This window comes from Pipistrellus hanaki (assembly GCF_964339955.1).
Source record: "Pipistrellus hanaki genome assembly, chromosome: 7".
NCBI lineage: Eukaryota > Metazoa > Chordata > Mammalia > Chiroptera > Vespertilionidae > Pipistrellus > Pipistrellus hanaki.
The window spans coordinates 81219812-81238520 of NC_140509.1; the positions used below are offsets into that span (position 1 = coordinate 81219812).

The 18709-nt window shown below is 42.6% G+C and overlaps 1 protein-coding gene across 2 annotated transcripts in view; it reads left to right on the top strand.

Annotated features, from left to right (window-relative positions):
* CCDC170 (coiled-coil domain containing 170) overlaps positions 1-18709 on the top strand; it is a 66734-nt gene that overhangs the window by 22106 nt on the left and 25919 nt on the right. Inside the window, exons 1-5 of one of the 2 annotated variants that reach the window (XM_084890183.1) lie at positions 1584-1650; positions 1943-2071; positions 3399-3655; positions 7651-7795; positions 8795-8980. In XM_084890183.1, coding sequence (XP_084746309.1) covers positions 1648-1650; positions 1943-2071; positions 3399-3655; positions 7651-7795; positions 8795-8980 — 720 coding nt within the window. In that variant the 5' untranslated portion in view covers positions 1584-1647. Of the gene's footprint in view, positions 1-1583; positions 1651-1942; positions 2072-3398; positions 3656-7650; positions 7796-8794; positions 8981-18709 lie in introns of those variants that run through there. The other variant, XM_084890182.1, reaches the window with a different exon arrangement.

Here is an 18709-nt window from a genome sequence, read left to right on the forward strand (position 1 = left end):
GTGTAGATAATCTCCAGTCTGCTGGACGTTGCCCTGGCAATGGTCTTCTAAACCCGTTAATTTCGTCTTTGTAATTTAGACCCTGATCCAGTATCAGAAGCAATGACATCTCCATGTGTAGTTTCTTTCACCAATGGACATTTGAAGATGCTAATGCTTCTGGTAGTGTCTGCATTAGATTGTAATTTCCTACAATGAAGGGCCATGTCTGAACTGTCTTCTGTGGCTCTCAATAGTATGTTCAATGGACACACTATATTTTCATAAGAAGGAAATGTATACTACATTTGGTATACTACAACACTGCCTGAAAAATGCCGCTAGTCACTGGAAGAGATAATCATAGTTATTGAAGAACTTATTTTCTTTCTTTTGTTTTTAAAAATACATTTTTGTTGATTTTTAGAGAGAGAGAAAGGGAGAGAGAGATAGAGATAGAGATAGAGATATTGATGAAAGAGGAACATCATTGGTTAGCTGCCTCTTGCACACCCCCTACTGGGGATTCAGCCTGAAGTTGCGGGCATGTGCCCCGGGCTGTGAATTGAACTGACGACCTCTTGGTTCCTGGGTTGATGCTCTGCCGTTGAGCTGCACTGGTGAAGCTGAACGTATTTTTTTTTAATAAATTTTATAAATTGTGTGCCAAGCATATTAGAGTTCCAACTTCTCCTCAGTGACCCAGGTCCTTACTACACAGGGCAGATTTCAGAAAATACTGCTGTGGTGGTTAGGGCGGAGAAGTTCCCCTGAAGGCTGAGTGAGGCCGAACAGGATGTGGTTCTCTTATTAGACGCAGTTAAAAGTTTTATGTCTTCTCCCCAGGAGCACATACCTACCATCTTCTTGGATGTGTTGTGATTGGCACGCATTAGCTGTTCCTAAGTGCACCGAAGGTTTTGTTTGGCATGTCGTGGCCTGAAACACACCGGCCATGACAACGCTTGTTGGAAAGTGAAGGGCTGTAGAATGGCATTTGCATTCATGAGTATTTCCAAACAGTAGTATTTGGCGGTTGAGTGGCTGGGCAGTCATAAACAGGTTTTACTGGTGTGTCCCCTGGGCCCACTTGGATAATTCCAGGAAATCCTCCTTTATGTGACCTCTTTCATAGCCCCTTAAACGGATGGCTTTCCTGGATGCCTTCCCCAAAGACCACAGCCCTGGAACCTCCGTGGAGGCGGGTGTGAGTGTCCGCTCAAGCTGAAGGAAGCAGGCTTGATGGTGTGGGTGCCACACAGGACCTTGAGTGCCACACAGACCAAACCCATCAGATCTGCTCTGCAGATGTGTTTATTTGGGTCACACGGTGCTTCTCTTTTAAACTTAAAGTTAGTTGCCAAGCTGCAAAAACTGCAGCCTTTTACTTCCAAAATCTGGGTATAGGACTTGTCTTGAAAAATTGGGGCAGTTTGGCCATGCTGGGGGGTCTGTTTCTGCACTGGCCCCCATCAGCTGTGGGCAGTTCCCTTCTTGATGGGGAAGGACTCCTCCGGTGATCCAGGTCACCTCCATGATCCTGACAGAGATGGAGAATGAAGAGCAGAGTGAATCATCACCGAGGAAACTGCCTCCCAGTCCCAGTGACGTGCCGTGGCGTCTCTTCTGTCTGTTCTTTGCTGTCTATAGGCTCTGGTCAGAGACCAAATGGTATTTGAGCAGGGGGGCGAGGGGCAGCACGGGGTGGGGGTGTGTGTGGAATCTCTAAAGGGACACAGGCCAATTCTCAATGCCTTCCCGGGGGAGCACATCCTTCTTTCCGGGTGGCCTCCTGCCTCCTGAGCATTTTGGGGGTGAGCGTGAAACAATCTGAGCAAAGCACGCCCCTAGGCAGCGTTCCGACACACGAGGACGCGTCTGCATTCAATCTCGCTCCGCACAGCTGCGCAGGAAGGTTGTTTTCACTCTCCTCTCTGTTTTGTCTTCTGGGGAACCCTATCAGGAGATTTATGACCATCTCTTGGAAGCCCCAGCCACTCGGGAGCAATTAAACCACTATCGGAATGTGGCCGAACACGCCCGAAGTGAACTTGCAGCAACTCTGGTCAAATTTGAATGTGCTCAGTCCGAGGTAAGCGTATGTGTCTTCCCAACTCAGAACTGGGACTCTCAGCCTCCGGTGGAGGAAAGCAGAGCAGAGAGGCGACTACAAACAGGACAGCAGGCCACAGACTCAAACCTGCTGATTCTCTTCCTGTGTGCCTAGCTCCCGGCTGTGGAGGGTTCCTGAAGGTTATGCATTTGTCATGCTGCTCAGCAAGGCCGCGGGCTGCCTTCTCCATCTCAGAGAAGCCCCGCAGCCTTGAGAGGCCTGGGCGCCCCTGAGCTCTCTGGGTTGCAGCTGCCTGGCTTTCGGAGGGCCGTTAGCTTCTTCTGGAACATGGCCCTTTAAGGTGGATTGCTTGCAGGCTGGAGCCCATAGGAGGGGATTCTAAAGCCCTTTCTCGTGACAGTTCTGATTGTGGGGGAAATTCTAGCAAGAGGACTGGAGTCCCTCTCCCCTCCGGGCTGGATCAGGTCCACTGTGGGATTTCTGCTCATAGCTTGGTGGCCTTGAGCTTGAGGAGCCTGTGGGCTTGTCTGTGAGGTAACTACCGTGTTTTCCCGAAAATAAGACATCCTCCGAAAATAAGACCTAACGCATGGAAAGATAAGACATCCCCTGAAAATAAGACCTAGCACATCTTTGGGAGCAAAAATTAATATAAGACACTGTCTTATTTTCAGGGAAACAGGTTATCGGTTGCACTGGGCTGCCAGGACCTTACTGAAAAATGAGTTGTTAATGTATTTGGGAGGAGAGAGAAAGAGGGAGAGAGGGAGAGAGAGAAAACATATGTGCTGCATGCTCACAGTTCCAAAGAAGTACGTACATTCATAATGGTTTCTTATAGGATGGGCCTGATAGCATAACTTAACAGGGCACATACATTGTGCAGCATTCTGACGCCACAGACTTCATAGAAGTCAAAATGTTTCCTCTGTAGGAATCCTGTAAGGGAAGCGGTTGTGGCCATGAAATTACAAACAGCATAGCATGCGGGCTCCTTGTTTCATTTCAGCAGCAATAGCAGGAATATGGATTTAAGAAGTGGGTCACCATTGCAAAATATTTTATTGCCTTTTGCAAAACACACCACACATATCTCTGGAGTGAGACTACATTACCACAAGGCATTGCTCAATTGGTTTTGAAAAAAAAAAAAAAGCAATAAAACAGAACATGAAGTCTGTTATTAAGGCACAAGTTCCCATCTGGTCATACAGAGGCATACATGAAGAAACGAAAGGAAAGGTGGATGAGGTCATGAATAAAAGAGTGCAATTACAGTTTTGGGTTTCTTCAAACTTATGCCATTGAAATCCTTTTGGTTTTTCCATTTCTTTTTCATATTAAGCTTCGAGACCTCCGGTCCAAAATGCTTTCTAAAGAAGCTTCCTGGCAGGAACTGAAAGCCGAGATGGAGAACTACAAAGAGAACAATGCGAGAAAGTCATCTCTCCTCAGCTCTCTGAGAGACAGGGTCCAGGAGCTGGAAGAAGAATCAGCAGCCCTGTCTGCCTCCAAAATGAGGACTGAAATCACGGCTCACGCCGCAATCAAGGACAACCAGGAGCTAAGGAGGAAGGTGGCAGAACTAGACGAGGAATTACAGTAAGGGTATTTTAGTGTATTCATAGTAGAGTTTGTTTAAAATACTAGCTTCTGATGGCGAGGCGCGCCTTTGAATGTTCCTGAGAGCTCACATTAGCCTGGAAACTCAATTTGGAAAAAAAAAAAATTACTGACCTCAGGTTCAGAGATGTTTGGAGTCTTAACATTTCCCCCCAAGTTCATTTCTAAATGTCACCAAGAGTCTTAACAAACAGCATTGTCCTCACCATGTGTAGGGCTGTGCCTGCTTCTAGATACAATTTGGAGATTTCCTCTAAGCAGAGGTTTAACCAGAGGTGGAGGTGGTGGAGTCGTACACAGAGGGAGGCATGAACTCAGAAGCTACACACAAAAACACCCTGGCAGCCCAGACCCCCAAACACTCCTCATTCAGTCTTTTATATATATATATATATATATATATATATATATATATATATATATATATATATATATATATTATTGATTTTTTACAGAGAGGAAGGAAGAAATAGAGGGATAGAAAGTTAGAAACATAGATGAGAGAGAAACATTGATCAGCTGCCTCCTGCACACCTTCTACTGAGGATGTGCCTGCAACCAAGGTACATGCCCTTGACCGTAATCGAACCCGGGACCTTTCAGCCTGCAAACGAACACTCTATCCACTGAGCCAAACAGGCTAGGCCCTCATTCGGTCTTACTGCCAGTGTATGCAGAGCTCATGAAATCTAGGTTCTCCATACACTCGGCTCTGGTGAAAGGTGATAATCAGGAAAAAACTGAGAGCTAAATTTGCTTTTCAATTTTGTGTGTAGTAACTTTACTAATAAAATACTTGGTATTTATTTGACTTAGTCTATCTTGACAAAAAAAATCCCACACTTCCAGGTCTGATCCTTTTTCTTCCTCCCCTTAGAGCAAAACTCATTAAAGTGTTTGCACATACTAGTAACTTCAAACTTCTCTCTCCTTCTCTCTTGGATCTACCCCCACTGAATCCACTCACTCAGCTGGCCAGGGAGCACACATTGCAAATGAAACGATTTAGTCTTTATCTTACTTGACCTGTCAGAACATCAGTCACAGTTGGTTTCCCCCTGAAACTCTGTCTTCTTTCGGCTTTGAGGACTACACATGCCCACTCTCTCCCTGACCCTTCTGCCTGCTCTGTCATGGCTTTTTCCCTTTCCTTCTCATCTTCTTGACTTCGGAATATTGGAGTGCCCCAGGCTCAGCCAGGAATTTCTTCAGGTTTCTAAGTCACTCTCTTGGTAACCTCTTCTAGACTCATGACTTTAAGAATGATCTAAATGCTAGTGGCTCCCACATCTCTATATCTAGCCCAGATCTCTCGCCAGGATTCAAGACCCACACAACTCCATGTGGCTGTCCAACAGGCATCTCAGACTTCATGTGTCCAACACTGAGCTTCTGGTGTTTCCACGGAATGCTCCTGCACATTGCCCCCCCCCCCCCCCCCCCCCCCCCCGCATTGAATGATAAGCTCATTCTTTTAGTTCCATGGTCGGCAAACTATGGCTTGCGAGCCACATGCGGCTCTTTGGCCCCTTGAGTGTGGCTCTTCCACAAAATACCACAGCCTGGGCAAATGTATTTTGAAGAAGTGGATTTAGAAGAAGTTTAAGTTTAAAAAATTTGGCTCTCAAAAGAAATTTCAATCGTTGTACTGTTGATATTTGGCTCTGCTGACTAATGAGTTTGCCAACTACTCTTCTAGTTGATCAAGTCAGAAATCTCCCATCATCCTTGGCCTCTGTCTTTTCCTTATTCTGTGTCTGATCCTTCAGTAAATCTCATAATCTATTTCTACCTTCAAAATATACCTAATCTTCGACAGCATCCAACTGACACTCTCATTGCCACGAACCTGGTCCAAGCAACTATCACTTGTCACCTGGATTGCTACAGTAGCCTCCTAAGTGGTTTTCCAGCCTCTGCCCGTGCCCCACTTATACAGCCAGAGTGATCCTGCAAAAACACAAATTAGATCCTATAAGTCCTCTGCTGAGAGCCCTCCAATGAACTCTCTTCTCACCCAGAATAGAGACAGCATTTTCTAAGACCTGTCAGGCTCATCCTGACCTTGTTTTGCTTCCATCTTCTCCTCTATCCTTTCCCTCCCAGATGTCTGGCTTCTTTGCTGACCCTTGAACACACCAGGTGTGAACCTGCCTCAGGACGTTTGCACTTGCTGATCCCTTTCCTAGAAAGCTTTCCCCCCAGATAGTATCTGGCTTCTCTGCCAACTTTAGGTCTTCCTCAAAAGTCACTTTCTCAGGAAGCATTTGAAATCTTACTTTCTGGCATTGTTACCCGTTTTGGCTCAAATAAACTCTTATAAGTTTTTATTTTTTTATTTTTAAAAAGTCACCTTCCAAGTGAGGGCTTCCATGAGTGAGCAGGTCTAAAATGTTACACCACTACCTCCAAATATATCTTACCTTCTCCTGCTTAATTTATCCCCCTTCAGTCCTTTTCTAATATTCTATACATTCTACCCACATAAATATTTTGTTTATTGCTCATCTTCCCATCTAGAACAGAAACTTCATGAGGGCAAGGATCTTTGTTTTGTTTACGACTGTATCTTTAGCACCTTTAATAGGTACTCAAAATCGACATGCAGTGAGTATCCATGGGCATTCATAATTCCACACTTCCGTGCTTATGTCCTTAGGATACACTCCTGCAACTTTGCTGGCTAAAAGTGAAATGCACATAGGAATGGAAATAGTTTAGAAACCCTCCGAATAGAGAAGTGAGATTGAAATCTCAGGGTTTATATGTGGAATCGTCTATATAAATCAGTCAGAGCTATAGTATTAATTGTGCCTTTCATGAGTCAGGAGACTGGCTACATACTACCTCCCATTTGCTGAAAATAAGAACAGAGCGAGAGATTGATGTTGGTCTTTGATTGTTATACATTTTTCTAAATAGGAATATGATATGCTTTTGAGTCTATGCAATTACATGCTTTGTTAATCTTTGAATGGAGGGAAAAGAATATGCAGAAAACACTCAACATGGCAGAAAGGCAAAGCAATAATCATGTTTATTATCTAGAGAAGTAAAAAAAATGGTACGAAATTACTGAAATGATTTCTAATTTGCCTTTAAAATATGTCTATTTTTTGAGGATCTCTTAGTCTCTAAGTGTTAAAGCATGAGAAATAGACTGTGTTATCTCAGCAAACCTACCTGAGATTTGAAATCAAGTATTTGTAGCTGAACATAAATTGACTTATTTTCCTTGACTGACCCCTTCCAATATGCTTTACAACTTCTAGGTGTGTGAGAATTAATAATGATCTTTTCCACAGGTGGGAACACCCCTGCTTTTGATATACTTTTTAATTTTTATTTATTTCAGAGAGGAAGGGAGAAGGAGAGAGGAGAGAGAAACATCAGAGATGAGAGAGAATCATTGATCGGCTGCCTCCTGCATGCCCCACACTGGGGATAAAGCCCATAACCCAGGCATGTGCTTTGACTGGGAATTGAACTGGGCCGCTTGGTTCATAGGTTGATGCTCAAGCACTGAGCCACATCGGCCGGGCCTGATGTACTTTTTGTTATAGTTATGCTTGGCCATGAACTAGGGGATGCTGGAAATAACCCTTCTAAAATAAGCATGGTGCCCTAGAACCAATGTGTGAGCCCTCTCCTGCTCCCTCCCGCCTCCCTTCCCCTGAGGCCCCAACAGAGACCCATGGGGTTGTGTACACCCTAGGAGGTTGGGGACAGCTGACAGAGAATCTGTCTGTCCCCCTTGCTGCTACTAGATCTAAGATGTCAGGAAGATTTTCCTACATTTCTGCAGAAAGTAGATGCCTTGGAATTGCTTGCACTTTCTCCTTCCTTTACACAGGGTTTGCATGGCAGTAATGTGCTCTGTGTCTGGGGAGCTATTGTGATGAAAGGGATGCTTTCCTATAAAGATCTTAAGTTCTGGACTTTGTTTGATGACTTATTTGCTATTTGCCTGATAGAAAGTGTGTAAAGGAAAACGAGGAGAATAAGAATCAGATGTCGAAGAATTGCAAGGAACATGAGGAATTTCTAGCTTGTCTCCGGGACTGCTTAGATCCGGATAAGAAGAACGAAAGGATATCAGATGAAGATTTAATTCTAAAGGTGTTTGTATGCATATGAAAAAAGACATTTAGGGGCCATTTTGACATGTGCCGTGAAAAGAAAAGCTGTGGCTGAGTCTGGGGGTGAAGAGCGAGTGAATGAGACAGGGCCCAAGGGTAGCGTTGATTGGGCGTGTGACCCGGGACAAACCATGTCACCTCTCCGAGGCTCAGTTCCAAGATCCTTTCTAGCATTTTGGGGGATTAATTATTCTCCAGAAGGGATTGTGTTTATCTAAAATATACTTAGATTGTCAAATACAATGAGGTATTCATTTCAATGGTGTGTTTTAGGAAGATTTTTGTTTGTTTTGAGTTAAGACAGAAACATACATACTCCAATAGCAAAAGCAGTGTGTGTGTCATTTTGGGGATATTTCTTGAGTATAAGATTAAGATGAGTTCTGAAGAAAAATTTAACATTATATTAAAGCCCCAGAATAATAATCCTACTTTAATGGTGAGTTGCCATTAAGATGGAAATTAATCATATCAACTGCATAGGTCACTTGGCTCGTCGTGACTCATTAGGGCACCTGGAGGTATTCAGGACCTTTCTATGCTTGCCTCCATTCAGAGAACTTGTTTTTGAAAGTCCTGCTTTCTCTCTGTGTTCTCTCCTGTGTCGGGCTGTGCCTTGCATGGCGCCGGTGCCTCTTTTTCCACCACGCCCATGGCCGTGGCTGCTGTCACCTTGCAGATCATCACCTTCCCTCAGCTCTTTAGATGGCAGGGTGCTTGCCCTGTCTGCCAGCTTTTAGCTGAGCTCTCATCACTGTTCCCCTGTGCCTGCCGTTGAATTAATTTTAATTTGCCCACGGGGTCCGCCCTGAGTTCAGAGGCAGCCTTGGCACATGTGACCGTAGAGTGGATGGAGGGGTAGAGCTCCCACAGTTTGCATGGGACAGTGCGGTCGTGGGCAGGGGGAGGGACCTGGTGGCCGGAGAAGTGGTGGGAACCTGTCATTTCCGTGGGACAGCTGCTATTGCTTTCTCTCCAGCTCAGGGAGCTGTGCACGGAAAACACGTCCCTGAAAGGACAGCTGGTTACTCTTGAAGAGGCCATGAATGTCCATGAGGTGGAGGCCAAAGCCAGCCGAGAAACCATCATGCGGCTGGTTTCCCAGGCCCACAGGGAGCAGAAGAGAGCCGCCGCCTGCGCCCAGGAGAGAGCAGGGCTGCAGCAGGTACGGTGGGTGCGCCTCGGGGGGCAGGTGCCGGAGCAGAAATGGGAAACTGGAGGCAGGTGGCACCCCTGCTTCACAGGCCGGGCTCCGGGGCTGCGCCGGCAGGGGCTCAGGGCTCTGAGGGATCGTGTGAGGGGTAGCCAGAAAACAAGGACAAAAAGAAATACTTAAAAGTACAGGGTTCATGGAGAATGTCTGACTTTAAGCATTTATGTTTTTGAACCAGATATACAATTTTAAACGGACACAATAGTATATGGTGAAAAATGTTCCCCTTACCCACTGCCTCCAGCCACCCGGTTGTCCTCAGAGGCAACCTCTGTTAGTGGTTTCTTCTATACCTTTCTAGAACCATCCCACATACACGTGTGCATATGCTTACTCTTTTTTTTATTTATTTTTAACAAGGGCAGCATATTCTGTACACTGTGTTTTTCTCTTAACACAGGCAATACACTATATGTTATCATAAACAAGGGTGCTATCAATAATCTTGTATCTTGTGTGTGAGAATACATCAGTAAGACAGACTCCTAGAAGCAGACTTGCGGGGTCAAAGAATATGGGTATTATAATTTTGAGACATGTTGCCAAAGGAAAGGGGCTCTTAATTCTAAATTTTTATTTTTATAGTGAGTTGCTTGATCTTATCCAATAGCTAGAACCTGTTTAAGCATGAGAATTAATACTGTAAATCCTTTAATACTATATAAACCTTTAATTGTATTTTTAAATTTTTGTGACAATTCTTGGATTAATAGTAATGATCAAGGAGGAGGGTGGGTGGGTGGGAAGAGATCAAAGTAAGAACATGTATGTATATATGCATAGCCCATGGACACAGACAATAGGGTGGTGAAGGCCTGGGGTGGGGGGTTGGGGTGAGCTATAAGGGGCTAGTGGGGGAAAAAGGAGGCACCTGTAATACTTTCAACAACAATAATAATAATAATAAAAAAAAGTAATGATCAAATTCTAAAAGCAAAAATGAGCTGAGTGCAGTTACTAAAATATAGAGGGGATGATTAAATAGTCAAGGGGACGGAATTTTGAATTAGATAATGACTAATGCTTAAAAAGACAGGCTCCATGAGGGGCCAAGGTCCAGTGGTCTCCCACAGGCTCAAGGGGTTCTGGACCGGGATGCATTACAAGGAGCCATTCTTGTGGGGTCTCCCTGCGGGCCTTCCATGCCTCCAGCGGTCACTGCCAAGCTGGGTGAGATGGGTGGTTGGAATGGGAAACGATCCACAGTAATGATGATACTTTCCATGCCCGCCCTTCCCAATTCCCCACATCACAAATCCCTTCTTACCACGGGATTTCTTCTCCTGACACATTAGCTTTACCGAAAAGAGCAAAGGTTTTGTCCTTGTTACCAAGTAGCTTCAATCATTTCAAGGCCCTTGTGTTAGTCAGCATGGGGCGCCATACCAGATACCGCAGACTGTGTGGCTCACACAGTGGGCATTTATTTCTCCCAGTTCTGGAGGCTGGAAGAGCGAGATGAAGGTTCCTGGTGAGAGTTGTCTTCCTGGCTTGCAGATGACTGCCTTCTCGTGGTGTCCTCACATGGCAGAGAGGGAGAAATCTGTCCGGTGTCTCTTCTTCCAAGGGCACCAATCCCAGCGCGAGGACAACACCCTCAGGATGTCAGCTAAACCTAATCACTTCTCAAGCGTTCCGTCTCCAACCGCCACCACACTGGACATTAGGGCCTCAACAAATGAATTCCAGGGAGACACAATTCAGCCCACAGCAATCCTTTGCTGTGGTTCTAGCTAATTTGAAAAGATCAAGTAAATTACTTTACTCCAACATTATCTCTTTTCCTTTTAAAAAATATTCATTGATTTCAGAGAGGAATGGAGAGGGAGAGAGAGATAAAAACATCAATGATGAGAGAGAGTCATTGGGTGGCTGTCTCCTGCATGCCCCACGCTGGGGATCAAACCTGCAACCCATGCTTGTGCCCTGATTGGGAATTGAACCGTGACCTCCTAGTTCATAGGTCGATGCTCAACCACTGAGCCATGCTGGCTGGGCTACTCCAACATTTTCTTATGAAAAAACTTAAGTATACACGGAGTGGCCAGATTATTATGACCACCCCATCAGTACTTTGTTGGGCTACCTTTTTTGCTTTCAATACTGCGATTCTTCTCGGCATTGACTCCACGAGATGTTGAAATGTGATGTGAGGAATCTGGCACCATGCCTGATGAATAGCACTGCCCAGTTCTGTGAGATTTGATGGTTGTGGAATCAGCTGCCTGATGGCTCTTTTAACTTCATCCCACAAATGCTCAATTGAATTGAGATCTGGTGATTGTGGGGGCCACCTCAGCAAGGTAAAGTCTCCCTCATGTTCTTGTAACCACTCCTGTACAATACGAGCACCATAGCATGGCACATTGTCTTGTTGGAAGAAGCCATTTCCATTGGGATACACCATCAACATAATATGATAAACTTGATCAGCAACGATACTTAGGTATGTTGTACTATTCAGACATTGTACCACACGAATTAAAGGGCCCAAATTATACCAGGAAAAAATGCCCCAAACCATAACACTGACCCCACCAGCTTGAAGGGTTTTACTCATGCATGTGGGGTGCATGCTTTCATGCTGTTTCCGCGAAATTCTCACTCTGCCATCTTCATGAGGCAACTGGAAACGTGATTCATCGGACACATGACTTTTTTCCAATCCTTGACTGTCCAATCCTTGTGTTCCTGTGCTAACTGGAGATGTTTTATCTTGGAAACTGCAGACAGCAAAGATGTTCGAACAGGCTTTCAGCTTCCATATCCCATACGATGCAATGTATGGCTAATTTGCCTACAAACGTCAGGTGGGTCGTAATAATTTGACCACTCAGTGTATAGAAAGAGTGAATGAATACAGTGAGAACCCATCCACCAAAATGTAACACTTGTTAGCATCTTGATATATTTGTTTTATTACTTTACACACACACACACACACACACACACACACACACACACACATTTGGACAACCATTTGAAAGTAGTTTGCAGATGTTATATGTATTGTATCTACCTATTTCAGCATATGATCATAAGAGTAAGGACACTAGCCTACATAACCACAGTGCCATTTTTGTATCTCATAGTTAACAATAAGGCCATGAGATCATCTGTGGTGGTTCCAAGCCCACAAGATTTTTGTCCTCCTCCCCTGAGATGTGGAATTTAATTTCTCTCCCCTTGTGTGTGGGCTGGACTAAGTGACTCACTTCCAGTGACTATAATATGTCAGAAGTGTTAGGATGTCACTTCTGAGTTGATTTATAAAAAGACTGTGACTTCTATCTTAGACACACTCTTTTGATCTCTCTTTGATGGGAGCCAACTGCCATGTGGTGAAGCCACTCAGCCAGCCTGTTGGAAGGCCCATGTGGCCAGGAACTGAGGCCCATCAGCTACCCTGTGAGTGAGCATGGAGGCAAATTCTCCTTCAGTGGAGTCTTGAGATGACTGTCACCCTGATCAACACCGTGACTGTCACACTATGAGAAGCCTTTAGTCAGAAACACCCAGCTAAGTCATGCCCACATTCCTGACCCAGGGGGACTGTGAGATGATAGACATTTGTTGTATTTAGCCCTAAGTTTGGGGTTATTCGTTATACAATAACCAATAATCATCTAATATTCTACGTCCAGCTGTCATCACTCTATAAAAATCTCTTTTATAGCTGTTTTCGTCCCCACATTTGGATCCAGTCTCTGGTATACTCATTGCATTTGTTGATTATTTTTAGCCTTTTATAGTTTTGCTTTTTTATTAAATAGCATTAACTTGTTGGGGAGAAGTGCTCTGACTTTATTTTCATGATACTGCTTAACTTGTTTTTCTCTACCCTATACACTGAAAGTTGTAGCTAGAGTCTGGATTGGATGCAGAGAAAACCTTTTTGGTAAAGTTGTATGCCTAATAGTGCTTTACATTGGGGGTAAACGATGTAGAATGTTCCATTGTTGCTGACACTAAGTTTATTGCCCATCTCTCTAGTGTGAAGGTATGCTTTCCCATAAGTTATCTGTGGGGTAATAATTGGCAGGTGAATTCTGTTCCCATGGACTTCACCCAGTGACGTTGGCATCCATCGATTCTTGCCTGCATTACACCAAGGGTGGTGGCAAAGTGGTAATACTCTTATTTTACCATCCTACTTATTAGCTGGCATTCTTCTCTGTAGAAAAGCTCTTAATTTGTTTTCTTTCCTTTTCTTTTCCATTCTATGGACACCTGGATTTTTACATATTTCCTGTGTTGAAACCAATTTTTCTTCTTGTGTGTGCTCAAAATCTATCACGTTTGGCCAGCAGCAGCCCCAGGAAGATGGTCTCTGTAGCTCATAGCCTGATCCCTGTAGTCTTTCATTGCTTCCTTGCTTTCTGACAGAAGCTGCTCCTTAGGTCACTTGCAGTTTTCAGACTATAGAACTCGGATGAGCCTGTTTGCTAAGGACCTTTGTTTCCTCTTGCTGGTGAACGGCGCTTAGAAACAAGATTTAGGCTTTGTAGGTTTGCTGCTGTTGGGGGTGTTATTGCTTTCAGTGGACGGATCTAGAAATACATTTTTAGTAATAAATTTATAGTGGTATCCAATTTATTTTTTTAAAGAAATTTATTTGGGTGAATTGGTTAATAAAATTATATGGGTATACAGTTCTGTGATAACATTATTTGTATATTGTATTGTCGGCCCACCACCCAAAGTCAGATCTTATTCTGTCACTATGTATTTGACCCCTTTACCTTTTACTAACCTCCTGCCCCTCTTCCCTCTGGTAACCACACACTGTTGTCTGTGTCTATCATTCTACAAAGTAAGTCAGACAGAGAAAATCAAGAACCATATGATTTCACTCATATACGGGATATAAAACTGAAAGAAACAAATAAACAAATAAGAAAGACAAACAAAAACTCATAGTCTTATTAAAAATTTTATTTTATGCTGAAACTGGTTTGGCTCAGTGGATAGAGTGTCGGCCTGCGGACTGAAAGGTTCCGGGTTCGATTCCGGTCAAGGGCATGTACCCAGGTTGCAGGCACAACCCCAGTAGGAGTTGTGCAAGAGGCAGCTGATCGATGATTCTCTCTCATCAATGTTTCTAACTCTCTATCCCTCTCCTTTCCTCCCTGTAAAAAAAAATCAATAAAATAAAATAAAAAATAATTTTTTTTAAAAATTTCATTTTGATAGTATTACCTGGTATCTATAATAATAAAAGCTTAATATCCTAATTAGACCTGATGTCCTTCTGGACGTTCTTCCAGACAAAGCCTGTGTCCTGGTACCTGCCGGTGGCTGAAGGGAAGCCCCAGTCCTGGGTGCCAGGGGGAAGCTGGTGCCAGCAGCAGGGGGAAAAAGGCTTACTCTTACATGAATTTTGTGCATCGGGTCTCTAGTTTTTAATAAAAAGTAACAATCTAGAATTTTCTTAATATCCTTTTATTTTGTGTCTTTTGGATCCCAACAATATTTACTCATTTGCTCTGTCTTATAATATACATAAAATTATTTCAGAATTACACTCTTAATATTTTACCTGTGAGCAAACTTTCTGAGTGAGGTTTAAGGCGCTCAGACTTTTTATGTGAATACTATTGGCAAGCATTAGTATGGTCACCATTTATCAAGCACTTACCATTAACACAGTCATTGTGCTAAGTACTCAAAGAGATTATGTACTTGGCTCAAGTGCACACAACAAGTAAGTAACAAAGCTGGGATTTGCACTCTGGTCATTAAATTATTATGCTTTCATCAATAACCCCCTTTACTTGTGTATTCACAGCTACATTCTACCTACAAGTCTGATGCCAAAAATTATTTGTTAGTGGAACAACAACCAATAGCTATGTAAATTTCCTCAGTGAACGATTAACTTAAATCAATTATAAGTAGTAGTTATTGGATTACCAGGCTCAAAAATTAGGAATTGAATATTTACAAAAATGCATTTCTGAAGATTAGCACTAGGAAATGAAAAGGTGTTATAAGAGCACATTACAAAAACCAGAACTCATTCCTTTTCTTACATAAGTGTCTTTACTTGTAAACGACTGATGCAATGTTGTTCAGACTTTGGAAACACATTCACTTTGGGATGAAGCTCCTGCCAACATAATAAAAATGGTAAAAAAAAAAAAAATGTGGGCAATAAAAAATTTGTGGTGTTTAATAAAGTCCTCATTCATAGGGTTACGACTCCAAAGATTTATTACTGAGAAATACTGTCCAGCGGTTTTGCCGACACATGGCTGGTCTCAGGGAGAGTCTTCATCCTGCTTTCTAGCGCTCTGTTTTTGGGTGGGAAGCTTCCTTTATTAGTGAAGTCCAGAAAGACTGCGGAGGGACAAGTGTCTGCGGGGTCGGGGCCTGCTTCTACCAAACTCAGCTTTTCTCATTTTCTTAACGACTCTATGCAAGTTACTTTCTGAACGTCCACCCCCTCCCCCCAATAGAAAGCCAGGTGGTTCATTATATGTATTTAAAATATATCGTATTTAAAATCTTTAGTAGTTGACATGAAGTATGTTTTAAAAACTATCGAAGATTGGCACCTTTTCTCTTGGTTATTGTGAAATCATCCAAGGGGAGAGAAGGAGTCACTTTATCCACACAAGCCACACACACATTCCCTACAGACATCAGAAGTTCACATCAGTGGATCAGAAATGAGACGTACTTATTGGGTTTCAGACGGTTTCTTTTTCCCCCACCCTGTCCACATTCCCTTTCATCCTCAGAGCTAGAACTGACGCTAGGAAAGAAGACTGGTTTTGGAGGCGGGCAGACTCCAGCGGATGTCTCCTCTGCTTTCTTGGTTTGCCAGCCAGCAGTACTGTTATGTAAGAAGGAACACTTGCATAGTCACAGAGAGCAGAGTGGTGTACAGGCTCTTGGGTTGTTATCCGGGCTCTACAACCACTTGGCTCTATGAGTGCAGGCATCTGACTTTACCTCTTTGAATTTCAGTCTTTTGTCTGTCAAATAGGAACATTATTTAAGGATTTCTCTCTGACAGTGATTCTTAGGATTGAAGGCCATACATAAAGTCCCGAGGACATGCGCAGTACATGATTGATGCTCAGTGTTTTAATATCCTTTCCCATTTATTTTCTTTTATCCAGAGATTCAGAGTACAGGCATATGGAAATAGTTCCTAGAAGTGAGAAATTGCTAGGCAGGATAAATTACTAAAGAAACTAAAGATCTCCACAGTCATAGAATCATAATGTCAAAAGTGACCTCAAGATCTATCTATCTATCTATCTATCTATCTATCATCTATCTAGTATTGATTAAATATAAAACACTTAATGAATTTGCATGTCATCCTTGCTCTGGGTCACGCTAATCTTCTCTCTGTCATTTCAATTTTAGAATATGTGCTGCTGAAGGTCTTTTAGGATTCAGGTCACCTAACTGTATGTAAAATAAGTCCCATCATTAAAATGTCCCTATCTAGCTAGGGTCCAGTCTTCCTTGAACTCCCCCAGTGGCGGGGAATTCACCTCCTCCTTGCAGTCCTAATGATTTGGCAGTTCTTCATTGTAGCAAGTCAGGCTCAGAAATCCTATTATTCATGTCCACATCCTGGTTCTTTCTTAGTGAAATGTCACAGAATAAATGGGAATCCTCTTCTCTTATGATTACCCTTCAAGCATTTGAAGACATTTATCATGTATTACTAAGTCTCTTCTGGCAAAACAGCCCAGATCTTTCAAACTTTCCTTGCTAGAATCTTCTTTCTTATCATCTGTGAGGTTGGGAGAATTTTAGCCTCTGGGAAAGGAATTAAAATGAAAAGTAACAGCCCTACCTAGTTTGGATCGGTGGATAGAGCGTCAATCTGTGGACTGAAGGGTCCCACATTCGATTCCAGTCAAGGGCACATGCCCGGGTTGCAGGCTCTATCCCATGTGGGGCATGCAGGAGGCAGCAGATCAATGATTCTCTCTCATCATTGATGTTTCTATCTCTCTCTCCTTCCTTCCTCTCTGAAATCAATAAAAATAAAAAAATGAAAATAAACACTAAAATAATAATCTGCTCATGTAATTACAACTAAACATGTTGATAAGATTCCAAAGTAAAATGTCAAGTCCTCTCTTCTTCCACTTCTAGCCTCAGTCTGACACTTTTTTTTTAAACTTCTGATAATTGCCATTAAGACATTAAAGTAATGCATTTCTGTTCTTGATTCAACAATGTGAGACAGTATCTTTAGATTTTCTGATATAGAATATGAGGAACTTAATGCCTCCTACTTTTTGCTTTCTTATTTCTACTTTCCATTTTAAAAAATATTATAGTATATACATTATCAAGGTTTGTAATATTTATTTCTGCTCTGTAACTATAATTAAGTCTTCATTCCTTTGCCTTTAGGTCCTGTTCATACATTTAAAATAAATTAAAATAGCACTTAAATGACAGGACTACCTAAATGTTTCTATTATGGGTTTGATCTTAGCATATGATGCTGAATCCATTCCATTTGGATGATGTCCCTCTTCACATTTCCAGCTGGGAACTGTCCATGGTCCTCGGGGCACAGTCTGACCAGGTTGGGGCAGCGTTGACTGTAGGGAAGCCCGGGACACACTAGCTTCATGGGCAGCTACGTTCATTGTTAACTTGTACTGATTTTGTGAGTGATGAGAATTTAAAACTTGAGCTGAATTTTCACTATTTCCCAAGGTTGGTGTTGCCATTGGGATAGCTCAGATTTGGGGAAGGTCTTCCTCATTTTGCAGTGAGATGTTACTATGCAATGTGCACGCCATTAGATCGTGAGCCCATGCAGAACAGACCTCATTCTCCTTTTTACTTTCAGTTAGATGAAGACATCTACAGGATAAATGTCCCAGCTCTTTTCCCATTTCCTCTTTTGTTGTTAATCTTCACCTGGGGAAAATTTTCCATTGATTTTTAGAGTAGAAGGGAGGGGGTGAGACACAAAGAGAAACATCAATGTGAGAGAAACACATTGATTCCTGGATAGAACCTGCAACTGAGGTACGTGCCCTTGACTGGAACTGAACCCAAGACCTGTCAGTCCTTGGGCTGATGCTTTATCCACTGAACCAAACTGGTGAGGGCTACCATTTCCTTTTAGAACATGGTTTTAAGACTTTCACCATTCTCCTTTCTGAACTTTGAAAGTTCTCTTGTACAGCTTTTCTCAAACTATCTGTGAGAAGGATTTGTTTTTCCTTTATTTTCAGTCCATTGCTAACTAACACTTTTGTAAAAAAAAAAAAAAATCAATAAAATGAATTCATAGACAATTTATTTTAAAAGACACAAAAAACATAAGTTTGCATTTTAAGTATCAGAAGCCACAAACATAAAATTAATGTAAATATAACTTGGATACATATAATCAGAATAAATGCAGGAAAAAGACTCACATACACTGTGCAATTTCTCTTTTGAAAGTGTGTGTGCAGGGTTAATGCAGAAAACATTGTTGTACTGACAGCCTTTTGTCATTCCACAATTGTATCTGAACAAGAAGTTAGGACTAAAATTCCCTCTATTGAAGTCCTGTGTGCTCACTTTGAATAAAAGTTTTGTTGTGATAACAAGCTAGCTTCCTGCTTGTTAACCTTTGTCATCTTAGTTGGGTTGATGACAATGCTACTAGCAGGGGCTAATGTATATTAAACTATTCCTGTG